This window comes from Puccinia triticina, chromosome 10A, assembly GCF_026914185.1.
Source record: "Puccinia triticina chromosome 10A, complete sequence".
Classification (NCBI taxonomy): Eukaryota; Fungi; Basidiomycota; class Pucciniomycetes; order Pucciniales; family Pucciniaceae; genus Puccinia; species Puccinia triticina.
Window position 1 is genome coordinate 2888731 of NC_070567.1, and position 26459 is coordinate 2915189.

The window sequence follows — 26459 nt, forward strand, 5'->3', positions numbered from 1 at the left end:
GCGCACATTTGTGTGAAAAGCATCCATTGGACACTCCTGGAGGAGAGTGTCCAATGGATGCTATTTTGTGGGCATCCAAATGAAGCTTTGGCCAGCAAAGCGGCACTGGGACACTTTTTGAAACCATCCAAGTTATGCTTTTGCCTTGTAGCGTCCATTCGATGGGGCGGTTTCCCAGAAACCCGTCCCGTGGTGTACTTGGACAGTTTAGGGCTTGGCCAGCCCCATGACCACAAACACACTGATGAGAACCGCTGGAGTCCTGGACCCTTCATTGGCCATACTGGATGGGGAACGCAGTGGCCAACTGTTTTGTTTTTTTCATGCAATATTCAGGAGAGATTGTCATGGTATTCAGATGGGTGTGCTGAGCGTTTGCGCTGAGGTGATACGTACATAGGGGAGGCCTGATCTGGGCAGGAAGAAAGGCTGAATGAGTGGCGGCAGTAGAGACTGGCCACGGGCGAGGCAGTGGAGACATGGTGCGGGGCAGGCAGTGGCAAGTTAGGCTTTCAGCTTGGACCTTGGTGACCTCCCCAGCGGTCCAGTCACCTTCCAAGTTCCAAGTAAATAAATATAATTCACTACCATTGGACCAAGGGTCTTGTAGAGCGAGATGATGATGAGAGAGTACACCCCACATGCGTTGTGAGAATAAGAGCTGGTATGTTGGTAGAAATTTCCGCTAACCGCCCTCTTCAAAGATATATGTGACCGGGCTGTGTGATTATTGGTGACTCGGCTCCGCACTGCTACTATCCGCTAGCCTTCAGCGCTCCTCTCTGAGCCTGATATATAGCGTAATAATCCGCAAGTGAATAAAGCTCCGCACTCTGAAAGCACAGAATTGGCAAGTAGCTCCGTAAGTAAAGATAAGGTCACATAAAACTCTCCTAATACTCTATTACGTCCATAAGTGTAAGTACAATAATGAGTAATCCGTAAGATGGTAGGATAATAAAATAAGGAAAAGAGAAGAGAAACCGTGAGCCTCCACACGCCTCACCGTTCCCACCTGATCCCGCAGATCCAAAACTTTCCTGCACTGGTCCTTCAGCTCCGCCCGCTTCTGCACGTCATTGTCCCAGACTCCGCTCCTCTCCAATGCTTGCCCTCCAACCGTCCTCTGTCTAGCCCCCACCAGTCAGTCTCTCACCACCGCCTCCGCGCCGGTTCCACCCGCTTCAGCTGCCGTGGCTCACCTGCTGACGCGCCGCTGCTACCAGTCCACGTGTGTAGTCCGCCGCAGTCCAGCCCTGTCTTTCCGCTCTGGTCCAAATACCCAACCCGGAATCCGGGGTCCGCAATCCGCAATCCGTGATCGGTGCATTCCATTTGCGCACAACTTTTCTGTAAGCTTTCTTAGCATGCTTTTCTGACGTCATCCTCAGTGCTTATGTCACCAGAATGCACTCTGCCTGAGCCGCTCTGTGCATTCCCGCCCGCGATATCTCCAAGTGGACATTCTACCACGCCTGCCCATATAAATCACCACAGCGTGTGGCACAATCTGGCTGTCAGGGTTTGATGTATGTACATGCAGTCAGTGCCACATGGGTCAAACATACAGTAGCGGTGGGGAGGTTGTAGATGGTTGTCAACCATAGGCGGAGTCAAGGGGAAGGGCAAGGCTAACCAGAGTTGGATATAAAAGACGGTGCTTGTGGGTGCAATTAATCCCCAGGGTGTCCTCTGCTGCTATAATTCCAGTGTGTGGTTTGTCCTCACCCCCTCTGCTGCTGCACTTATGCAGTTTGAGGGGCTCTACTCAGTGGCTCCCCTTTGCATAATGCCTTCAATGAGGCCCGCTGGGGGTCATCCTCTCACCATTTTTTAACCCTGCTAGACAGGGATGGATGGTGGGCCACGGTGCATCAGCTTGCTGATGTTAGGTGGCTGGGTGCAGATTATTTTTCTGTTTTTGATTCTTGAATTATTGTAGTTTTTTTGTTGATTTTGGCATTTGTCAATGGAAAACCCTTCATGTTTTTTTTCTGGAAGTTCCCTTGATTTCTTTTTGTGATCTTTGGAGATTTGTAAGGGAAACCCTTGAATTTTTGTTTTGTGATTCCAAGGCTTTGCTAAACTTGGATGTATTGAAAATTCTATGATTTCAACTTTGAACACCTCAAGTACCATTAGCAGTGCTGACAAGTACAACTAAATATGTATCCAAGGGCCGGCCACCTTGTCTGAATGAAAGATTGTATCCAGAAAACAGCATTTCCCGAATTGCGAGAGCCAGGAAAACATCAAACTCTGGCTGTTTTGTTGAACCATTTTCGTTTCACAGAAAGCTTGTATCGAACAAACAGCATTTGACGAATTGCAAGAACCAGCAAGAGAAACTCTGGCCGCATTTTACACCCCGGGCTTCCTTACAGGCTCCGACTATGCCAACGCAGGTAATTTTGTCAGGTCAAGTGGCTTCGCGTATCGGCGAAGAGAAACACTTGGGGTACAAACTTTGCTGGATAGCCAGGGCAAGTGCTTGGTGAGAATCATGCTGGCCATTCAGATTGTTTCAGGTTTTATTTTTCGCTCAGACTGTTAATGTGCAATAGTTTCATGGACAGTACAAATTTTTGTGCAGGCAACAGTGCAAGACAATTTTCCGGGCAAAGAGAACGGGCTTCTAAGATTATAAATAGTCCCATTATCCGCCTGTTTGGACCTCCTCCCCATCCCATCTCCCACTAAACATTAATTTTCCCATCTACTTACTTGATACTTGCTTGATTTCAACAAAAAGATACATCAATCAATAGAAATGTTGTTAACAAAGATCTTAGTTGCCATTCAGCTCTTAATCTATCAGCAGGTTTCAACACACGCCATTTCACCCTCATACACCCTTGCCAAGAGAGCCTTTCTGGATGATGTTCCTGATCTTACTCACACAGGAGAAGGAACAGCAATTGTTGATGTGGCTGGTATGTCTTTATTTGATCAGAACCTTGTGTCCAAAGATTGTTTCAGTGTACTGATGGTCTTTCATTCTTGTTTATCAGAAGGCCATGGAGCCGACGAAAAACTATGCAGTATGTCAATCTTCTGGGGTACCTCTGTACCAAAATTTGAGATTTTTTGGTCAAAATCCAGTTGCTGATGGATGGGCATTATATCTTCTGATGCTGATTTTTTCAGCTACTGAAAACATTAAACCCCCTGAAGGTTAGCTTTTTATATAACATTTCATGATCTTTTTGCAAACAACTGGGAGACCTCTGAAACTTGATTTCTCATCATATGACAGCCAGTGAATCTGTTTTGAAAACCAATGGTATGTGGTACCACATTCCATGCATCCCATTAACATATAGATCCTAGTCTTAGGATCATGGCATTTTGATGATTGTAAAATCAATTTTGACAGATGCAGATGAGATAAGTGTCCCAGTGAATTTTTTGCCAATAGAATTATTTGAAGATGAAAATTTTTGGAAAGACTATGGTGATTTGAAAGCAAAATTTGGTGAAAATGGAGGTGGCGTGCTAAGAGGACTTATAAGGAATATTATACCAAATCGCAAAACACAACCACTTGAATATTCCCTTGATCAAATCAAACAATTATTTAGAGGAAATGAAGAACACACACCGGATTTCTGGAAATTTGTTGATAAATACAAAAAATTTATCTCCTATCAAAGCCTCAAGTTATTAGAGAACTCACCACCCACTGGCTCACACTTCAAACATTTCTGGCATTCTCTAACCGCTGATGAACAAATGGCCCATATAGCTGCTCAGGAGAAGATTGGGAATCTGATTTCACAATTTGAATTAGCAGGTCTATCCACTGAAAAATCTCATAATAAGTTAGATGAATTGCTTGCAACAAAATTAAATGAGTCTGAAGGGAAGGTTTTATTTAAATATCTCAACTTTTTGAAAAATGTTATAGAAGATGGTATACCCTTTGAAAAGCTTAAGCTGTGGTCTCATAGGATTTAATGATCATCCTTGAAGATGGCTCAAGATGATAGCTATCCCTGGATTCTTTCTCATGACTGAATCTCAAACATCTAAGTTAACTAAAACCCGTAACTCATGGGTTTCCCCTTATCCAAAGTGAATCAATGTTACCATCAACTCAGAAGGGCTGGCGCGAGACCCGCTAACCAGTACCCTTAACCCCCGTGCCTCTGACACACCCCCGTGGCTTTAAAGTGCCTAGGTGGGGGTGCGTGCGGGACACAACACATCATGATGGGCCTCTTTTATACCTTCAGATAGATCCGTCACCCCGAACCAAACCCGTGCATTCAGCGCAAGATTTTTTCCGCCCTCACCAGCCATACTTCCTTGTTTGACTGCATTCGACCCGCGTCCCTGGCCCCCACGGAACGTTTCAGCCATTGGATGCCGCTTTTACTTCCGTAAATGGTCACCTCCTACTCGTCTCGCGCATGGTGCTGACAACGTGATCTCAGGTGGGCTTTCTTCTAAGTGTTTCATCTGCTTGTGTATTGGCTTTACTGAGTTTATCTGTCGCACGGATAATCCCCTTCCGTTCCTCTACTCTGGAATCATTTGGCAACGCCACATCGAACGCCGTCGGGTTGCCTTCGTCGACCAATTTGGCTGGACAACAACGTACTGGAACCGTAACACCTTCTCAGCCCCCCTCGTCGCATGCTTTGGGCCGCCCTATTTTTCCAACTCTTCTCCTCAATCCAACCATGAAACATTGCCTGATACCACCCTACCGCAACCGTAACACCCTCACAGGCCCGACCCTGTCGACCATGGCGTTTAACCGTCCGACTAGATCCCTCCCAGCCTCTAATTTTATCCGTCGCCACGCCGCCTACAACAAGAATCTCCATGGCACATTATACTTTTTCGCTGATAGACTTGCTTTGCGCCTCGTCATCGCACAATTCACCCCTCTCCCCCTCCGTTACAACCTCAGGTGATTTCAATATTTACCCTTGCGACGCCCGTTAACGGCGCCCATTCTTCGCAAGGGATCAAGTTCCGCTACTCTCTCCGTAACTTACACCCCGGCCACAACCACCTAGGATGTCTCTCAAGCGCCCTCATATTTCACACCCCTCTTCCCCTCCTTATAAAACCAGTCTTCGACCTCACCCTCCATAGATCATCTCACCGCAACCTTTTACTCAATACCCATCACAAGTGCTTATTTTGATCCCGCTTTGGTCATGTCCACTAACCGCATCATCAACCACCCTGGAATAATCTCTGGGCTATTTGAAGCTACCGCGGATGTGAGTCACCAACCTTGCACTGCTGGTTCACAAAATTTCTCTGACTATCTGACCCTCTCCTCAGTCTGAACTTAATGTAGTCCGAGGAAACCAGTACGGTGTTGTCACTACACCTTCTTTTTTTTCTTGCGCTGGAGTGAGCGGCGATAAAGAAATTGATTTCGAAGTTAATTTAGCGTCCAACACCTCCATCCACAATACACTCGAGGAGGGTTACATTTATTCCTTGACGGGCGGCCGAATGATCGCTCCCAACGACGGCTCTCCTCCAACAATTACATATTCCCACGATTCGTTGACCCGCCTTGGACGCGCCTCCGACCTCTCCTTGGACCTTACCAACAAGACCGGTGTCGTCGGGTTAGGCTCGGTCATTCAACGCACTGAAATTCCAAACCCCAACTCGGAAGAAGAGAACCAACTCGAAGTGATTGTCTCCCATACCAACTGGGACCCCCAGGTCGGTCTTTTTCAATAACACTTCCTGTACCCATACTTATTGTTCATTTCCTCAGAACAGCACCCACCGCCCCTTCGTCATGAAATATATCATTCCATTGACGAAGAATATGGTGAAAACCCACTCTTTATACGTTGTCGGCCGCGAAGTCTTGATTGTTGGGCAGTTAGTTGACTGGGACATCAGGAACAAAATGGCTGTCATGCTTGTAAGGCCGCATTAATTTCGATCGTGACCTATCCTTTCTCCACTATCTCCTGCTTCTAATGAAAACTAAACTTTTAACTATGCCATATTCTTTAAGGTCGGGGGGGTAAGCGTGACGAGCGGACATCAGAATCCAAAGACTTCCCCAAAAGGGGCATCGGGCCCGGTGACCCCCGGTGGGCGTGGACGCAAGCTGTGAGTCAACTAATTTTTAGGTTGACATCATCAATTGTTGGCTCATCATCTCTCATTTAAGTCACCAATGGTCTAAAGAAAGCGCTGTGCCACCCACCCCCACCCCCACCCCGACACCTTCGGGCTCGTCAATCTCCCCTTCACTCAATCCATCGGTCAAGGGCAAAGGGAAAGCGGTGTTAGAGCCAGAAGCCAAAGAATACGTCGAAGAAGAAGTCGATGACAACGACGAAGAAGACGAAATGCCCGTCCTAAAGAAGCGAGGCCGGCCCCGCAAAGAAATCCTCAAAGATGCGGCAAAGCGCCTCAAGAATCCGTGATCTCAACGCGTCACTGGTTTGTTCTTTCGGCCGCTCTTTTTTTCTTTGCCATTTCCTACTCTCTCTCATCATTCGAAAACTATTCAAGGAGACTTGCCAGACCCACTCAGTCAAACAGTCCGGTCTTCATTTTTTGATTTTTTTAACTTTGTAATACTGATGCTCTTTCGTAAAACAAAAAATAAAATAAAAAATCTATGTATAATGCGGCCCCGCAAGGAAATCCTCAATTCTGCAGCAAAGCGCCTCAAGAATTCATCATCTCGACGCGTTACTCGTTTGTTCTTTCAGCCGGTCTTTTTCCCTTTGCCACATCCTACTCCCATTCTCATCACTTGAAATCCATTCTAGCCAACGCGCAGAACGAACTCAGTTCAACGGTCCGGTCTTCAATTTTTCATGTTTTTCCTTTCTAATACTGTTGCCTTCTTGTAAAACAAAAAATAAAATAAAAAATCTATGTATAATGAAAATTCTCCTGAACACATTTCGACGAGTACTCATTCTACTTTCTGGAAACCAACAGGGCCACAGACCGAGGCAAACGTTACCAAATGAACCATGAGCTAAACGAGAATACTTTCCTTCTCACGTTATGCATTTATTTATCCCACCATTTGATAAAGGCTCCACTTCGCCTCGGTTGAAGTATTACGGTGCCCACACAGGCCAGACTTTGGTGCACGCACCCTCAACCATGATTGCCGTCTTACATTATGCACAGTCCAAACTGACAGTCACTAACAAACCGGCCTAAACTCGGCGTCCCCTTTGCGCACGCTTGTGACCGTTGACGAGTTCCTGCTGAGATTTAGCCTAGAGTTTCACCTGACTACGCTCCCTCCCGCTCTACCTTGCTTGCTGTGTTAACATCTTACTTCTCCTCGACCACGACTCGAGACATTCTTAGATCATCTCTGAACTCAAGCATTACCATGTCCTTCAAATTCAAGGTCGTGTCACTGCCTTCACAGAACAATGAGCAATATATATTGAAACACCCGCTTCTCAGCCTCCCTCATCGACTCGGGTTATGTGACGTCAAATGCAACGCCTGCTCCGCCCTGCACTGGAAGGCCGAAGGCACTAAACTCGATCAACAAAAGGATACGCTTGATTTCACAATGTGTTGTCAGAAAAATCAAGTAACGCTCCCCATGATGCACGAGTCGGCTCCCGCATTCCCCCCTGAACTCGAAGCACTATTTACAGGGACTGATGACCGTGAGTTTCCCTCATGGCAGATGCCCACCAAATACTCATAGCTTTCATTTTCAGGTTCGGAAAATTTCCTTGCCCTCATCAGGATGTACAACAATGCAATCAGTTTTACGTCTCTAGGAGCTACGATTGACCCGTCGGTTCGCAGGCCTTACGGCATTGACATTTTTCGTATTTCCGGAGGCGTCAGTCACCTGGTGCCCAGCGTTGAGCCGCTTAACGCAAATGATCCCGGTTGGGCCCAAATTTACGTTGTAGGGAACGGCGGAACAGAAGAGACCCAGTTGAGAATATCAAAAGCAACTGGCCGGAAAGATCAAACAGGCGCTCGGTTCCGTTTGCGTGAGGATATTGTATCCGACCTAATGGTTTTGATGTACAAGAGGAATCCTTACGCAAAATTATACAAAAACGCTCGCGAGATCTTAAGTGACAACCCAAACAAAACACTAGCCTTGACCACGATTCACAAGCCGGGGGCGGACCAAAAACGGTATAATCTTCCCACACCTGAAGACGTTGGAATTGTAGTAAATGGTAGCGGGGCTATAGACAAAACTCGTCATATTTGGCTCAAGCGAAAGGACGGCAAGTTTGACCACATCTCCGATCTTCATTCATCTTATTTCCCCCTGCGATACCCAATTTTCTTCCCGCTGGGGTCTCAACAGTGGGATAACGTCTACAGATGTTCTACTGCGCGTGGTAAGTAGGTTTCGAATCTTGTATTTTACTCCAACTTTGCGCTAACTCAAACTTATTTTAGTGTCAAACCAAGCTGTAAGGGCTCTTGAGTGGTTTGCATTCCTTTTCTTCAGACGATCCGCCCTATTTTCACCAATTCTAGGTGGCCGAACGTTGTTACAGGAACTCGTTGTCGACATGTACGCATGCGTCGAAGGTTCTCGCCTACACTTCATCGTCAAGAATCAATTACGCCTCAAGGCCAGTCAGTACAGCACCCTCATGAAATCAATTGAGAATGGTGTCAAACCCGAAGGTCGACGCGTAATTCTGCCTTCAAGCTTCATTGGTAGTCCCCGGGCAATGGGACAACTCTACCAGGACGCTATGGCCATTGTCCGAAAGTTCGGACCTCCATCCCTGTTCATTACTATGACTGCTAACCCCAAATGGAAAGATATCCTCGACGAAATCGGCAAGGAGGCTTCGTCTGCTGATCACCCGACTATCGTCACGCGCGTTTGTCGGCTCAAGGTTAAAGCCCTGATGGAAGAACTAATCGAAAACGCGCGGCTCGGACAAGTTATTGCATGGGTGTCTGTCATAGAATTTCAGAAACGCGGGCTTCCACACCTCCACCTGATGGTAACGCTCGATGAAGCCGATTGTCCAGATACACCGGACAAAATAGACTTGATTGTTTGCGCAGAAATCCCCGACCCAGTAAAAGAACCCAGACTTCATGACATTGTTTCTCAATTGATGCTCCACGGCCCTTGCAAAGGCCGGCCTTGTTGGAAAAAGGGAGACGAAAGTTGCACTTCAGGTTATCCCAAGCCTTTCTCCCCTAGAACAATCACGATAACCGGTGCTTATCCTGTCTACCGTCGCCGCGACACCGGAAGAGTCATCCATAAAAATAAGACGACTTTTGATAACCGCTCTGTTGTCCCTTATAATCGGTACTTAAGCTTGAAGTTCGAGTGTCATGTTAACGTCGAGATTCCAGTAGATACAACGGCGGTGAAGTACCTCTACAAGTACATTACGAAAGGTCACGACAGATCGTCCGTCGAAATTGATTGCGGCAACGAGACGAAGGTGTTTCTTGACACCCGGTTCATATCAGCTCCAGAAGGTATGTCAAATTACTTTCACTCCCACCAGACTATTACTAAGACCTCGTGCCTTCAGCTGCTTGGCGCCTCTTCAAGTTTCCGTTATCTGACAGATCACCCGCAGTTACTCGCCTTGCCATTCACGATGACGGCAAACAATTGATTTACTTCAAGGACGGCGGCGCAATTGCCGATAAACTGAAAGTAACCGAACCTGATGAAACGACACTAACTGCGTTCTTCGAGGCAAATGCAAATGACGACATTGGTGCGAACGGCATGAGGGCTAGGTTATTGTTTTACGAACAGATGCCTGAATACTTCACTTGGGACAAAACTAACAAAAAGTGGAAAGCACGACAACATAAAACTCTCGCAATTGGAAGGGCTTTTTCTGTCTCCTTCAAAGCCGGAGAGAAGTTTTACCTGCGGACACTTCTGATGCACAAGAAAGGCCCAACTTCTTTTCTTGACTTAAGGACCGTCGATGGCATCGTCGCACCTAATTACCAGACGGCTTGTAACCTTTTGGGTCTACTCGTCAACAATACACTGTACGACAAGGCAATCAAGGAAGCATCTACCTATAGATCTGGCAACGAGCTCCGGCATTTCTTCGCGTTAATCCTTGTAATGTCTCCACCTTCCGATCCATCAGTCCTGTACGAAAATAATTGGGAAGCTATGACAGACGATCTCATGCGAATAGATCGGAGAGACCGGAACGGTATTCTCTTAAGTCCTATCCGAAGACGTATTTTTGGGTTATTCAAACTTCAAGAGGTTCTCGAGGAAATGAATTCGTCTCTCACCCGCGCTGGCATCTCTATTTCTAAGGACGACGCGAGGAAAATGAAGCAATTCGCCGTGCAACCCGGGGAACACGAGTCATTGGCTAGTATCGCAATTAGACTAGACGAGGCCCGATTGCGTTTCAACCCCGGACAACAACGGTTCTTTTTGAGGGTCATGGGAGCGCTCGAAGCACGTGAATCGCAGTCGTTTTACTTGGACGGGCCTGGGGGGACGGGAAAGACTTTCTTGCTAAACTCCATTATCGACCTCTGCAAGTCAACTGATAAGAAAACAGTTGTGGTCGCGTCTTCCGGAGTGGCCGCGCTCCTACTTAAAGGCGGCCAGACTGCGCATTCAGCATTCAGCATACCAATAGAGCTTAGCCCTGACATTGAGTGCAACTTCGAACCCCAACATAAACTCGGAATCGAACTATCTAAAGTTGACTTAATTATTTGGGACGAAATTGTTACGATCCACAAGTTTGCTATCGAGGCTGTCGACCGCTCGCTTCAGCGATGTTGTAAATCCACGAAACCATTCGGGGGAAAACTTGTCATCTTTTCAGGTGACTTCCGACAGATTTTACCTGTAGTCAAATTTGATGAGTTCCCGGCCTCGTTTCACGCCACCTTGAAATCTTCTTTGCTTTGGGAACAAATTGAGACATTCAACCTAACCCAAAACATGAGAATTATCACCGGAAAAGAAGGATCAGAAGAGGCGCGACAAAACTTGGAGTTCGCATCTTCTCTTCTCCGCATGGGACAAGGCACAGGTCAAACCGAAGACTATCACATAGTAGAAATGCCAGAGGTCTCACAATACTCGACCCTGAGTGAAGACGATGCAAACAAAAAGCTCATTGATTTCGTCTACGCGGACTTGAAAACACCCCCTCTAAATAACTTATCCCGCGATGCACTCTACCTTTCAGAAAGATGTATCCTGGCTCCGCTTAATTCAGACGTGCGGAAGCTTAATACCGACGTGATGAACCGTTTAACAACTGATCTGGTCAAATGCAGGTCGATTGACTATCCCGACCCTGACGGAGTTGATAGTCTTCCAGAAGAAGTTCTCAACAAGCTTAGTGTTCCAAATTTTCCCCTCCATCTCCTGCAATTAAGGGTTGGCATGCCCATCATGGTTATTAGGAACATGGACATTGCTAAAGGTCTTTGCAATGGAAGTCGAATGATCTTAACGAGGATAGGTCAAGGATCAATTGATGGAACTCTCATGTCTGGGCCTTTTGCAGGCGAATCACGCACACTGCCGAAGATAAAACTACATCACGCCGGAAGCAAAAAATCCGGCTTGAGCTTCTACCGCCACCAGTTCCCAATTACGCCCGCCTACGCCATGTCAATTAACAAATCCCAAGGCCAAACTCTCAAACGTGTGGGAGTAATGCTAAAGAATTCTTGTTTCGCCCATGGTCAACTCTATGTCGCTCTTTCAAGAGTCACCGAGAAACGGAACCTTTTGATCACGAAGGTTGACAAGAACCCGGGTTTGGTTAATGTGGTGCATAAGTCAATTTTTGGTATGTCCTCTTCTTGTTTGTCATCAAATTTCGCGGGTTTCACTGATACATTGTTGCACCACAGGTGAAGTCCAGGAGCAAGAAGTATATTCTTAAGCTCCGTCTGTAGACTTCAAGATGGAGGAAACACACAGTAACAACATCTGAGGTCATTTTAGGATACAATAGCTGATAGTTTTAAAGAGAAATAGAAGTAGTACCACGCCAAATATTAACGTTCCACGTTTCAGAGATTCCATGTCATCTGGAAGAAGGCCTCGCGAGTCTACAATTTTTGCGGCGTTTTTTTTGAATTTCCATCATGTATCCGATGCCATCTCAAACGAAGTTTCCGTGTATGACCCAATATCTAATCCAGAATCAGCCACCCTCCACATTACCTGCCCAGCCAAGGATCAGGGAGTCTTATATGGGATGTATTTATGACATGATTTATGTTGTTATCTCTGGCTGCTCTCATGGTCTTGCCTTTTAAATTTCACACATATTTTACCTTCTTACGCATAAGGAAGGGACTCAAACATCTCGGAAGTTAACGTCGACTTACCACCAACACTAGATGACAAAAAGTACATGCTAAGCAAAATCTTTGTTCGAAAGAACAAGCGTCACAGATATCTGTTTTGTCACAAGCCCCTCCATGTTCTTGCAACTGTGACACCACAAAACTTCAAAAATTTCTCCCAACGCAGGCTTGCAGCTCTAACATATCGTAGGCAGCCAATTACAACATTAATAGGCGTAGACGTCCGAATCAGGTGAAAGTGTCGATCTCGCGAGCTGGATATCAGCAAAATTTACAGTTGCGCTGCGAACCTAATGGGTGAGGTTCAAGTCAATAGCTGTGGCGCGAAAATCTCCAACCAACGTTTTACTGCTGACCTTGATGACCATGCGACCACAGGAAGATGCCCAGCCGTCGAGAACACCTTCGTAAAATATCTTACTTCCAACATACAACGTCGTATCTTCGGGCACCTTACAGAACTTCCAGCCCAACAGGCATCGCACGCGCATGGCTCCGCCAAACCGGGCCTACGTATTGAAGCGTTAGCACCTAATTATGAGGGATAATGTTCCGGAGATGATTAGAGAAGCGTACCTCTGCCAAATTTTCGACCGTGATATCAATAAGGTCATCTTCGGTACCACTCCCTATCTCGACAACACGAACTTTCTTGATTACTCCAACTCCGGAAACCCTGACTTGCTGCCACTCAGCATAGCGCTTTCCTAAATTGCTCAGGCGTTGATCCCCTGGAATCCATGTAAACCTCGGCACACCCAACGAGTCTATCCCGGTAATTTGGCCCTCCAGAGAATACAATCTCCCCTTTTCAAGTTGAGTGTCAGAATCGTCTGAGGTCTTCAAGAGCACAGGAAGAACACTTCGCCCGCCGTTCCACACGCCCGTTGACCGAGCAAGTGTTCTGCTAGCGAGCGGAGTTCTCCCGTCGGGAAGCCTAAGCATTTGAAGAGCCTAGGGCTGTATAAGAATGGTAGCCCAAAGAAGATCATAAATGATAACTCACCTCTCCAACAGATATGAACTTGCCATAAAAGCGCAGTCGAGTTTCCTCATTGAACTGTGAGAAATTTGGGTCCACAAGGAACATTTTCGTGAGTATCGGTAGTTTTGCGAAAGAATAGGAGGATGTTCAAACGTGGTTTGGGGGTAGCTTATGATGGATGAAAACTGTTGAGTGTTCGAAGGAACAACATTCATACTATTTATAGTCAAACCTTGACTTGGCGCGCTCAACTCTCGAGCATGCTGTAACATGGTCCATGATCGTTGCCTGCCATACGCAAAAATATTAAAATGAAGGGCCTTTTGGCCTAGCACCGAGGCACTTTCACTAATATTGACCTCATGTGGGGTCAGGGTTACTAGGGGCTCTATTCTGGTCACGGCCGCCATGGAGGCCATAGTTTTGGTGACTGGATACAGGCCTCCATGGCCGGACTAACCTGAGTTAACCATCGAATGTTCCGTAATCCGCGCTCGACCCTTGTTCCTGGGAGGCATGCTTCTGCTTGGCCCTCTCTACTTAATGGCGTTGTCTTCATCTACATATTATTAACTGAGGGAATGACAACGGGGCTTAGAAAGATTGCAAGTACGTTACCGACATCTTGTCGAGTTGAGCCTGGTTGACATGAGAATTACGACTTCTTTGGCTGGCTGGTAGAGAACCCGTCAAAGTAATAGCTACCGTCGCAAGGGTAAAACCCCTGTTCGTCGCGGTTCCGCACACACAACGCGATAGAGACTTCGAAAGGGAACCTTCGTGGGTGACAGATGGTATCTGGAAGACTTCGCGCTCTCATGCGAGACAACTGCTTTAAAGCATCAATCAAGTTTGGATTGATCCACAATTAATGGTTCCACGATCCAACATTAGACTTAAATATATCATTGACCAAAAAGGAAGCATGCTCACAATCAGCCCTCTCGAGAAATACGCTTGGTTCAATTTCGAAGGGACTTTTGCTGTAACGCACACGGTAAATAATATTTAAACTTGTATCTCACAGAAATCGATGAATAACTCACCCAAATTCTTAATTCAAAGTCTTTTGATGGATCGGACCTCGGTGGGAAAAACGTTGAGCTCATGACCCGCGGCAAATACCATGTCGCCGGCGGCTTGACCAGTCCGGATGACCATGCATGTGTCAGGTTGATGTATCGCACCACAATAGCAAACAAGTTAACTTACGGCAAACTTTACGCACTAGAAGGGTTTCTCGTTGGGGCCAAGCAACACGAGATGCCTTTCCTGCTGATTGACGTCGACGGGAAGCGGGAAGTTCCCAACACGTTTGCCTTCCAAGAGACGCGAATCGAATCCCTTGGCCTTGTAGAGGGGTGCATTGATCCTGAAATAAACCCCGAACCGCAAGGAATGTTATCAGTAATTGTGAAACACGACGGTATTGATGAGAACGTAAGTTAAAATTCTGCTCGATCTGTTGGCAGTGCCGCTTATTCCCGGTTTCTTAGGATCCCCACGACGGGGCTATGGTCGTCGAGTACGTTATTCCCCGGAACTTGTTCTCGGGCCGAGCCACAGAAGTTTTTACGGCGGGTCGGCGAGTCTTATTCCGCGGAACTTTAGCGGGCTGGAATCGAGACCGAGATATGGTTAGAGTGAAGGTCAGCTTTTCAGTCCATTCAACCTCACAGGTGATTGTAAACTGACGCGATTTTCAGGTGTCGGGCGGCACTCTCGATAGAGGCAACGGCAAAACCCCTCATCTTAAGGCTCGTGATTAGTACCTGCAGTTCCACGCGCGGGTACTTATCTTGATTCGTCTGTGCTGTTGGCAAATCCCAGAAGACTCAACCAAGTGATTGTGCTCGACGTAACCAGACCGTATTCCTCGTACTTGTTGTTCGCTTTTACTTTTCTTGTGTTTGACAGAGTTGAATAAAAAAAGCGAGTCGCACCTCTTCCAATCTAAATACTGTTCGAGTTGAAATAGACGTTGATGCACCAGGAAAAATCAGTAGTCACTAGATGACAACTGACATGACACCTGCTCCAGCTGGCTATCCAGCCTCTAGTGCAATTTTCACAAGCTGATCCTCAGCTTTGTCCCAGGCCCAGCTGCTGCTCAGCCTTGGCCCAGGCCCAGCTGCTGCTCAGCCTTGGCCCAGGCCCAGCTGCTGCTCAGCCTTTGCCTGAGCAAGAACGGGCATTGATAAATGCACACCCGTCCCCCGGGGGCACGCCCACGCCCACCCCCTTTGAAAAGCTTTATCAAGGGCGTGCGAGGGCGTGCACGCCCCCACATAGGCGTGACAAGCGTGCACCGTGCCTGCTCGCCGAGAGCCCCTCGGTGGGCAGGTGCATGTACATACATATACCTGCTCGCCGAGAGCCCCTCGGCGGGTAGGTGTATGTATCCCTGCTCGCCGAGAAGGATAACTCTCGGCGAGCAAGTATACAAACACCTGCCCGCCAAGCCTGCTCACCTAGAGCCCCTCGGCGGGCAGGTACAGATCCCACCTCGCCGAGAGCCTTGCCTGCTCGCGAGAAGGATAACTCTCGGCGAGCAGGGCATGTATACCTGCTCACCGAGAGCCCCTCGGCGGGCAGGTGCATGTATACCTGCTCGCCGAGAGAAATTATCGGCGAGCAGGCATACAGATCCCACCTCGCCGAGAGCCTCTTGGCGAGAAGGTATACATATACCTGCCCACCAAGCCTGCTCACCGAGAGCCCCTCGGCGGGCAGGTGCATTTATACCTGCTCGCCGAGAGGAATCCTCGGCGAGCAGGCATACAGATCCCACCTCGCCGAGGGCCTCTCGGGAGCAGGTATACTTGAACCTGCCCGCCGAGGGGCTCTTGGCGAGCAGGCTCGCCGGGCAAGTGTTTGTATACCTGCTCGCCGAGAGTTATCCTTCTCGGCGAGCAGGCAAGGCTCTCGGCGAGCGGGGATATGTATGCCTGCTCGCCGAGAGGTGTATGCCTGCTCGCCATGGATTTCTCTCGGCGAGCAGGTATACATGCACCTCCCGCCGAGCCCGCTCGCCAAGAGCCCCTCGTCGGGCAGGTGCAAGTATACCTGCTCGCCGAGAGGCTCTTGGCGAGGTGGGATATGTATGCCTGCTCGCCGAGGAGGTATAAATGCACCTGCCCGCCGAGGGGCTCTCGGTGAGCAGGCTCGGCGGGCAGGTGTATGTATACCTGCTCGCCGAGAGGCTCTCGGCGAGGTGGGATCTGTATGCCTGCTCGCCGAGGATTTCTCTCGGCGAGCAGGTATACATGCACCTGCCCGCCGAGGGGCTCTCGGTGAGCAGGTATACATGCACCTGCTCGCCGAGAGTTATCCTTCTCGGCGAGCAGGGATACATACACCTACCCGCCGAGGGGGGCGGGCAGGTGTTTGTATACCTGCTCGCCGAGAGTTATTCTTCTCGGCGAGCAGGCAAGGCTCTCGGCGAGCAGGTGCATGTATACCTGCTCTCCGAGAGGCTCTCGGCGAGGTGGGATCTGTACCTGCCCGCCGAGGGGCTCTCGGCGAGCAGGTATACTTGCACCTGCCCGCCGAGGGGCTCCCAACGAGCCATGGTGCACGCCCGTGAACGCCCATGTGGGGGCGTGCACGCCCTCGCACGCCCATACAGCGGCGTGCATGCCCTTCGACTCGCACACCCTTGATAAAGGGCGTGCGGTCCACCTGACCGGTCCGCATATTCCCCCCTTGAAGGATTGTTCCCGCGCGCGCGGGAGACATCCTTCAAGGGTGTGTTACACCCAACCAGCGCCACACGCCCTTTTCGAAGGGCGTGGGCGAGGGTGTGCCCCCGGGGGACGGGTGTGCGTTTATCAACACCCGTTCTTGCTCAAGCAAAGGCTGAGCAGTGGCTTTTCCTGTGCCAAGACTGAGGGGCAGCTGGGCCTGGGCCAAGGCTGAGCAGCAGCTGTGCCTGGGACAAAGCTGAGGAGCAGCTTGTGAAAAATGCAAGCTAGAGGCTTCAGCTGTGCCAAAATGGGCACTGAGCTGTGTGCCAGCCAGCCCTTAACTAGCAGATGGAGTAGCTTTGGAGCTGAAACCAGAGCTGTGTTATGTCAGTTGTCATCAACTGACTACTTTTTTTTCCTGGTGATGACGGGTCGAGCTCGCACCTGTTCGTTTGTGTGACTCATGGGGAGTGATAGGTAGCCACCTACGCGTTCTCTCAACCATTATGATTGAGGACAATTAAAAGGTCAACGCAAACTCGTCATGGAAAGCAGAGTCCGCCTTTGAGTTGCTATCACCTGCTGCTATAACCTTACAATTTCTCAACTTTCATATGTTAAACTTAGCAGTTCCACGATCCGCCTCCCACTCCTGCGTGTAAACAGTTCTTCAATTTTTCATATATGAATGGTGTTTTTTTCTAACTCATATGCAGGTTGGTATTCGACGAAGAACAATCCCTTTCTAGCGCGGATTGGAGTTACAACAGTCGTTGTGGCGATGATTCGAGTTACAGCAGTGATCATAGTCGAGAAAGGACTTCAAGATTCTTGTTGTGTCGCGATCTGCTGCATCATGGGAGGCTTGCCGGATCATTTGCCTCAAGGATAAGGATTGGGGGAAATCAAGAGACTTTTCATCAAAATTCCGAACTTGATCAACTCTCAGAGGTATGACTTCTTCATATTCTAAAACGAGCGGCGGCGCAGCCGCCTTAAAAGTCTAGTGTTATGAAATGCTTAATTGTCCTCTCCTGTTTTTTTGTGTTTATGTCTCTAGTTTTGGGTTCTTGTTCATATATTTCTCTGTTAACAACTGGTACATATTGTGATCCAATGTGATTGAGTTTCCCTGGCTTGAGACATCTTGTGAGTCGGAGTCCACGGAGGTGAGGCGCTTCACTCGCTCTCGCGGGGGGCTCCCCTTTTCTGGTGGGGGGCGTCCCGTATTCTGGCGGGGGGCTTGCCCTTCTCCCACGGGGGGCTTGGGCATATATCCTGGGCTGGTGCCGCCGATCTGGAAAAACGGAAAAGCTACTCGCAACCACGACGATGGCGACGGTCACTGCACCAGACGAGCAGCCCCCAGCACTCTCGCTCGCAACAACCACGACCAACAGCCACAGCAGCCAATCGATCACCGAGCCTGCCCTGCCCATCACCCCGGAAGCACTGCTCAAGCATGTCCGGCAGATGAGAATCGCAGCCAGCAGCAGGAGAACCGAGCCAACAACCACCATCCACAGTCGAGCGGGAAGCAATGCGAGCTCAAACTACAACGACGAACTCAGCACGCTCTGTCTCAGCTCATCCACCATCTCAACATGCTCAAACGACGGCCACTCCAACCCAGCAAACGACACCCGACACCCGACACCCAGCTCGCTCACCCTCACCATCCCCGAGCCACGCCCAGCAGCACTCGCCGAGCCGAGCAGGACGGTGGCCGAGACCCTCGACCTCTCCCACCAGCGGATCGCCGACCTCACCCAGCCCGTCGTCGAAGAGCTGGCCGAATACGTCGAGCGGCTCGCACTGGGCTACAACTATCTGCCCATCCTCCCCGACCACTTCGCCATCCTGGGAGAATCTCTGCGCTACCTCAACCTGCGCGGAAACCACATGGAAATCTTCCCCGAAGTGGTCCGTCCACTCCCATCCATCCAACTGAATTGTCAAAGTGCTCATCACGTTCCACAAAACAGCTCACTCGGATGCCCTCCTTGGAAATATTGGACGTCAGTCGCAACAAGATCAAGGCTTTCCCCCGGAGACCTGGCAGCTTGGATCGGCTCAGGGTCAGTCAACTCATCCACCCACACAACCACACACCCACCCACATACACCCACACACACGCACTCAAAATCAAATAAATTTACTTACAACAAACAAACACAAAAATAAAATCAAACAAACAGGTTCTTTCAGTCTCGCGCAATCGAATCAAGCGTCTGCCGAACTATGTTGCCAATCTCACAACGCTCAGGGTGTTGAAGATCGACCATAACCCAGTGATCTGGCCGCCCAAAGAGCTCGTCAGCTTCGTCGATGCGTGCGAACGAGCGGACGAGGATGAGGCCGATCCGAGCCAGCGGGCCCGGGACGACCGATCAGCTCACGTCAGAACACGAACGCCTTCCAGCGAAACCAGCGCCTCTATGACCCAGTGGCTACGGACCTTACAGGACTGGATGCGCAAGAATCCCTACGTCCGGCCGGTTAAGCAAACCAGACCCTCAACCTCAGAAACCCTGGGAGACCCTTCGTGAGTGTAAACTTTTTTTTTCGTTTTTGGCAAAAAAAAAAGCGTTAATGGTGCTCTTTGTTTTGTAGTGAGTTTGGGGCACTACGATCAACTCTTGACTTTGAACGAAGTTTCCACAACTTCAAAGGCGCCCAGTCGCCCGACATCTCGCCGGTGATGACCTTGAGTAGTGGAGGACCGGGGACGTCGCCGGTGACGAACCCGGTCCAACAAAGTTCGCGCTCAACAAAGGCGTACGACCACATGGTCCAACACAACCGGAATGCGTCGTCGAGTTCGAGCACCCAATGGGTGCGAAAGCGGCCGGAGCTCCGGCTGAAGAAGTCGCTGCCGGACCTGCGCCGGAACCACGCCGAAATCATGGTCGAACGGAGTGCGGATGTGGAGCGGGCATACTTCGGGCTCAACCGCTCAGCCCACATGCTCCCGTCGCAACCGAACTCGGGCTCCTCGGTGACCTTCTCGCTGAACTCGCCCGGCCTGGTCGACCGGGGGCCGCGCTCGGCGATGGCCCTCTCCAGCGGAACCTCGACCCCCGGCCTGACAACCAACAACAACAACAACCCGCCGCCGTCGAGCTCGCAAGTCAGCTTCAATCACTCCGACTTGGTCAGCGGCCGCTCTGGGGGCGGCTCTCAGATCCGGAGGATCAAGATCGGCGCCTCGGCCGACGAAGACTCGCTGTCAGGTGACCGGAACAGCGGCGCATACTTCCGCCGGCTTTCGATGCTCCCGGCCTCGACGATCTCCAAGCAGGTGCCCACCCCGCTCCTGCAACTCATCGACGGCATCCGGGGGATCCTCTTCAGCCTCTCCCAGATCTATGCCGCCCTCAAACAGTTTGTGATGTTTGCGACCCAGGACCGGCTGCCGGGGGCGCTGTCGCGGATGACGAGTGCGGCCGACGACTCGATGGGCAAGCTGATCAACGCGCTCGACCGCTTCGACTCCTCCACCAGGCGGGCCCAGCCCGAGCTCGAGGTCGTCCAACAGGTCTTCAAGTCGTGCCGCGACAACGTCATCGTCTTCGGCAAGCTCGTCAACGTGCTCAGCATCCAGCTCAAAGTGCTCACGGCCTCCGCCGACGTCCGATACTCTCGCACGCTCCTCTTGAGCTTGTACGGCGCCACCGCCGAAATCGCCATGTCCTGGCAGACCATCACCCCCCTCGTCGACGATGTGATCAGTCTGCCCAGCCTGCGCAAATCAAAGCCTCCGCCTCCGCCGCCCCCTCTACACGAATCCAATGAAGAGAGCTCGCCATCCAGCGACTTCCAAAAAGCCTCTTCTGCATCCGAGCTTCGCCGGAAGATATCCCGGGATACGATGATGGAGCCAGACCAGCATGAGTCTAGCACCTCCAAGACGATCCTCAACTGCTCCTCCTCCTCAGCCGCCCCGACGCCGACCAACCACATCTTGCCCAGCGCGACCGGCCAAACCAGCACCAAGGGCCGCCGCCATGCGGGCTCGTTTATCGCCGAGGACGTCCAGCTGGGCGCATACATCTCCGCCGGCCCGCCCCCGCTGCCCATGCCCTCCTACGCCTCCTTCCCGCCCTCGCCCTCACCCCCCAACGACGCCTTTGGAGCAAAGAGCAACTCCGCCTTCTCCGACGAGCCCCGCCGGATGCAACGCGCACAGATCGACCCCCTCGCTCTCGGCCCGCCGTCCCTCGATCCCTCCTCCAAGGACGTCTTATATCCCTCCCTCCACTCGCCCAGCCTTCCACGGAGCCCCGCGCTCACCTCCATCGCCAGTCTTTCCTCCTCCGGCCCCTCCCCATTCGTCTCCGACCCCACCACCACCACCTCTTCTTCTTCTTCCCTCCTCGACAACGACCTCCCTCGTCCTCTGCCACCAACAGCGAAATCCACGCCGACCTCGATCGTCGATATCCCCGAGCGAACGACCTCGAGACTCCATCATCCCCGCTTCGACGGCTCCCTCTCGCGCACCGACCAAGATTTTCTGGACATGACCGAGGCTACTATCGATATCGCGCTCTCAGTCACCAGTCTCATGCTCGAAACCCTCCGCCAATCGTCCCTCACCTCTGCCGACACCCTCGACCCTTCCTCTTCTAAATCTGAAGCGGGTCCTTCGTCGACGTCGACCGCATCGGTCTCCGGGAGGAAAGAGCGGAAAAATACATCGGCTGGCGTCGCCCTGTCTAAGCCTGCTGAGCTCAAGGAGCTCTGCGAGGCCGAGATCGAGGTCATTCGTAGACTTCGGGCTAGTCTGGCCGCCTTCTGGGCCGCCCGCGCCGCCGCCGCATCCTCCTCCGCCCCCGCGCTACGCCCCCACCATCATCCGCACGACCCGCACAACCAGCCATCCAAAGACGCCACGTCCATCGCCTCGTCGTCCTCCTCTTCCCTTGCATCCTTCGCGTCCTCCTCGTCGTCGTCTAATTGCTCGACGGCAAGCGCTTTCGGGTCCTCTGTTACTGCTACTTCGCCGGACTTTGGGGGGTCGAACTCGTCGCTTGGCCACCACCACCACCAACACCATCATCCTCACCAGCAACAGTACAACCAACAGTACCAGCAGCAGCAGCACTACCAACAACACCACCCGCAGCAGCAGCAGCTTTACCACCACCAGCAGCAGTATCAACAGCAGTACCAAGGCGGAGACAGCGGCCTAGCCGCCGGCTCCCTCGAGTCGCGCAAAGTCTTCGACGACGCCACCGCCTTCGTCCGTGTACGTCACCCCCCCTCTCCCCTCTCTTCTTGTTTCCCCCTCACAGCTTTACTGAAGTTTTTGGGAGGGTTGGTTGTGTAGGCGGTCATCCAGACCGCCAATCTGGCGAGGTCGACTATGCTCGAGTACCCGCTGTCGAAATCCATCCGCGAAGGCCTCGGCGAACTGACTAAGGCGACCAAGGAACTCGCCACCCTGCTTGCGGTGCGTGCTTTCCCCCATCCATCTCTCTCTGTCCTCCCTGTTTCTCTTCCGTGTTTCGTGCTCACTCTGCTTTATTGTGCTGGTTTTTTTTCGGGCTGGGGGGTGTAGGTCAGTTCGTTTAAGCCTGGCACAACAGCGTCCAGCTCGAGCTCGTCTGTCAACATCTCTAGTGGGTTCCATGGGCTCGGCACGGGCACCCCGACGGTCGCCGCGTTCCCGGCGCCCAATCCGGCGCATGAGCCCGCTGGCAATCCTGGGCCTTCCGGAAACACTGGCACTGGGGCGGCCGGGTCGGCTTCGCTTGACGCTTACCAATTCCATTGACCCTTCTCCGCCTCATCTCTGTTCTTGATTTCTCCCTGGAACGTTCGTTTTCTTTCTTCTTGATTACTCGTGTTTTGTGTGTATTTAGATGATGGGTGTTGTACCAGGCGTGTGTATGTAAGAAATAGAAGGCCGGCAGGATGTGTGCGTGCTTGTGTATGACTACATGCGTAGCTGACGGCCGAGCTCGGGTCGATTGTTGCTCTCTTGATTGAGCTGAGGAGGAGGGTGCATGTACTTTCAGCGGTCAAGGAACCTGATCAAATCTGACGGTGAACTGGAGATGTTGCCCTATAGGCTATCCAGCTCACTGCAGAAAAGAGACTCGACTGGGTGCATGTGACATCCAGCAAAATGTGTGGTGGATGTTTCTTGGAATTTAGTCAACCCAGCCAGCTTGACTGCACATTTCACAGTGAGATGGTCGAATTTCATCATCATCTCTCCTTTTCCCTTTCTGCTCGCTGTCAGCTCAGACCCCAGAGGAACCACCCAGACTCTCCCGCTGCGCTCTGCTATGTAACGATGAAGGGTACTCATCTCGGCTGTTTGAGCTTCCACATGAGCGTTCCGCCTCAGCCTTCACTATTGGCTTGGTATTGCACATGGCATCCGCGATGGCCACTAGCCCACCGGGCGAAGTTAGAAACAATACAGGCAACCTTCTTGCATTGGGCAACGCACTTCGTAGGGTCCAAGAGGACTCATCTACAAAGTAAAGTTCCCGCCCACCACCCGTTCATTTGCCTGCCTCGGCACTTTGATAGCTGGAGGTAAAAGTCACTTGCAGTCCCCGTTCGCCGCTTCACACAGTTTGCCTTTTTCTTTCTTTATTGACAGTTGTAGATAAAACCCATTCGCAGTCTCCTTTTCGCCGTTTTACAAAAAAACCAAACTAAAAACCTCGCATTCTTTCTTCGTGTGTTGGCACTTTTGAATACCTTTAGACCTCCACCGCCATCATGTCTCCAGCCGGTGCAATCTGGAACTTATACGTCGTCTCGGCCGTGATGGCTCTTGTCAGCCTGCCAGCCGTTGAGCTTGCCGAAGTCCAACGACACGCCCTTTTACGAAGATCGCCGCAATGGCCCGCAATCAAAGCACCACCTGGTCCTATGCAATGTGGCAAAAGCTTTGGTGAAGGAATAGGTAATGCACCAAAGGGCATGCTCTGTAAGCTCACAAATCCTCATCCTCAACTCAGTCCCTCTATTGGAGGGGGGACGCCGTCCCGCTGGGACCCTCCGAAAGGAGGTCGCTTCGCTCACCCGAGGGGAATTAGCGAATCCTGCGTTTGTAGTTCAACAAAAAAGTTATTCAAGCTCTAACTCTCGACAATAATCTCTTTGTTTAAAGTTTGCCAATCCGACAGTGGTACCCGTGCCTTTTGCCAAAAGGATTTATGCCATTCAGAGAACAAGCCAGCCACTCAGGGCAAATCTAGTAAGTCTTGACTAATCCTTGGACTCTTGGCATGGTCTTTGACAGTGCAAAACTTAGACTAATATCCATTTCCTCCCCTTAAATTTCCTTATCTTCCTCAGCATCAATCAACGAGTTTTTCTTTCAAGATTGCCTGCGGTACCCCAAGCCCTCAGAGGCTCAGAATAGCATTAAGCCAAAAACAGTACCAAAAACGTATCCAGTCCAATACTGCACCAAAAATGACGCTGGATTTATATGTGTGTAATCTAGCTTTTTTTTTTACCATGTGCAAAGAGTAGCTATGAAGCTTATGCCCCTTGATTGAAAACCTTTCGGCTTTAGGGCTCACCGGCTGGGACGATTCTAATGATAAGACACCACGTCAGTACAGATGCCCTCTGAACAGAGCTTCGGGGATCAACATGCAAAGACCTTGTGAGTTGCTATCAATTCTGAGCAATAGAAACCAAGTCATAGTTGCTAAAACCATCCCATCAAAACCTCCCAGGGTGTAATGGCTGCACGCTCTTACCCTCAAACACCTATGATCCTGACGAATGTGTCAGGTATTGATTTGAAGCCCCAGAAAAGACTTCTTCCATTTTCCCATTTTTTAAACCCAATTGCCCATTTATGACAGTCACATCTTAATCAGGAATACCAACTCATCTCCATTTTTTACCCTGTTGATGTAGATAGTTAAATATGTCAATCCTTTTATTTGCGTTTTGTTATTAGAATTATTTTGTAGATAGCTTTAGGTGAATGGAAACCCAAACTTGGTCTCTCCAGCCAAAGCAAGAAATGTGAAAAATTTGCGCCTCCCTCTGTCTGTAAACTTGTCCCATTCCTCTGTAACTTGATTTTTTGATTTAAAAAACCCCCTTTGTGATGCTTTCTTTTTGTGCAGTCAGTTGCCCTGGTCTCCCTTGGTTGGCATTCAGCCACAGTAACAACTGCATTTCAGGAGTGGCCCCCATCTGGTGACTGTTTATCAAAGGGACCAAGGATCCCTTCCCTGATATTGTCCTGGACCTGGCACCAGGAAAATAAAATAGTCAGTTGATGACATGTGACATCACACCAGCTCCAGCCAGCTACCCACCATCTATCCACTATATACCCCAATCTCCCAACCATCTCCTCAACTTCCAAAATTTACCAAGGAGGTCCTGTTCAGTTTTTTATGAGCCCAACTGATCCTCAGTTCTGCCCTTTGGTACCCAGCTCATACTCAGCTTTTTTTCCCAGCTCATACTCAGATTTTTCACGCAGCTCACTCTCAGAATTGGAATAAAGCCTTTTGGCTAGTCCTTGCCCAAGTGATGCTCAGCTTTGTGCTAGTCCTGGTGCAGCTGATGCTCAGATTTGTAGCAGTCCTTGCTAAGCATTTTCCTAATCCTGTCCCAGCTGATGCTCATCTTTGACCCAGTACTGGGCCAGCTGGCTAGCTGATGCTCAGCTTTCTTAGTATCAGCTGAGCCAGGCCAGGGAAAAAGATGGGAATCAGCTTGGACAGAACCAGAGCTGAAAATCAGCTAGGCTAGGGCCAAAGCTGAGCATCAGCTGAGCCACAGCCAAGGCTGAGCATCAGCTGTGCCAGTGCCAAAGATGATCATCAGGTGGCCGGTGCTAAAGCTGAGCATCAGCTGGGCCAGGGAAACAACTGAGCATCAGCTGAGCCAGGGTAAAAGCTGAGCATCAGCTGGGCCAGGGCCAAAGCTGAGCATCATCTGGTTTTGTCACATTGAGTGCTTTGATCCTGACACCTGTAATGTGAGCCCTAGATGTGCTGGTGGAGAAGAGCAGCGTTGGAGCAGTGTTGGAGCTGAAAACAAAGCTGTGTCATGTCACTTGCCATCAAGTGACTAATTTTTTTTCCTAGCGTGGGGCAACAGGCCAAAAAAAGTGGAAAGTCTAATATCTCTAGTGCCAAACAGGGGGGTGGGGGGGTTGGATTACTTGACCTAGATTCAACAGAGATATGATTTTTCCAACCTCTCCGCCAATATAATTACTATAGAACTCCCCAAAAATCTTGCTTTGAGGGGAGATGGGGGCCAATCTTGAGTTTTTCAGCTTTTTAAGCCACTCACCCCTCACACCTCCTGTAAGAGTCCCGTCTGGACTCTTCACTAAAGGTCGTAAGGATGGCGCTGAGAGCTCTTCTCAAGGTTTCTAGTGCCCAAGTAAATGTATTGCAGGTGAAAGACTATCTCAGAGAGAGAAGGGAGCAGTTCTCTGCTAGGTACAATCAAAAGAAGAGAAGAG

At 50.2% G+C, this 26459-nt stretch overlaps 5 protein-coding genes across 5 annotated transcripts; 4 read left to right on the forward strand and 1 right to left on the reverse strand.

Annotated features, from left to right (window-relative positions):
• Window positions 1-4685: 4685 nt before the first annotated feature.
• Window positions 4686-5106, forward strand: PtA15_10A277 (uncharacterized protein; the record flags this gene model as incomplete). The annotated part of the gene is made up of 2 exons (XM_053160436.1): window positions 4686-4918; window positions 5028-5106. The coding sequence occupies 2 exons, from the start codon at window positions 4686-4688 to the stop codon at window positions 5104-5106; spliced, it is 312 nt and encodes a 103-aa protein (XP_053024411.1).
• A 7412-nt stretch (window positions 5107-12518) lies between these two features.
• Window positions 12519-13257, reverse strand: PtA15_10A278 (uncharacterized protein; the record flags this gene model as incomplete). The annotated part of the gene is made up of 3 exons (XM_053160437.1): window positions 12519-12602; window positions 12669-12821; window positions 12889-13257. The coding sequence occupies 3 exons, from the start codon at window positions 13255-13257 to the stop codon at window positions 12519-12521; spliced, it is 606 nt and encodes a 201-aa protein (XP_053024412.1).
• Window positions 13258-14222: 965 nt separating this feature from the next.
• PtA15_10A279 (uncharacterized protein) lies at window positions 14223-15066 on the forward strand (the record flags this gene model as incomplete). The annotated part of the gene is made up of 4 exons (XM_053160438.1): window positions 14223-14294; window positions 14363-14737; window positions 14794-14946; window positions 15004-15066. The coding sequence occupies 4 exons, from the start codon at window positions 14223-14225 to the stop codon at window positions 15064-15066; spliced, it is 663 nt and encodes a 220-aa protein (XP_053024413.1).
• A 3249-nt stretch (window positions 15067-18315) lies between these two features.
• On the forward strand, window positions 18316-22763 carry PtA15_10A280 (uncharacterized protein; the record flags this gene model as incomplete). Its single annotated transcript, XM_053160440.1, has 6 exons — window positions 18316-18906; window positions 18969-19061; window positions 19183-19529; window positions 19598-22235; window positions 22317-22439; window positions 22548-22763. 6 exons carry the CDS (start codon window positions 18316-18318, stop codon window positions 22761-22763), a joined length of 4008 nt encoding a protein of 1335 aa, XP_053024414.1.
• Window positions 22764-23725: 962 nt separating this feature from the next.
• Window positions 23726-24883, forward strand: PtA15_10A281 (uncharacterized protein; the record flags this gene model as incomplete). Its single annotated transcript, XM_053160441.1, has 6 exons — window positions 23726-23936; window positions 24120-24206; window positions 24308-24445; window positions 24531-24623; window positions 24697-24754; window positions 24829-24883. The coding sequence occupies 6 exons, from the start codon at window positions 23726-23728 to the stop codon at window positions 24881-24883; spliced, it is 642 nt and encodes a 213-aa protein (XP_053024415.1).
• Window positions 24884-26459: the final 1576 nt, after the last annotated feature.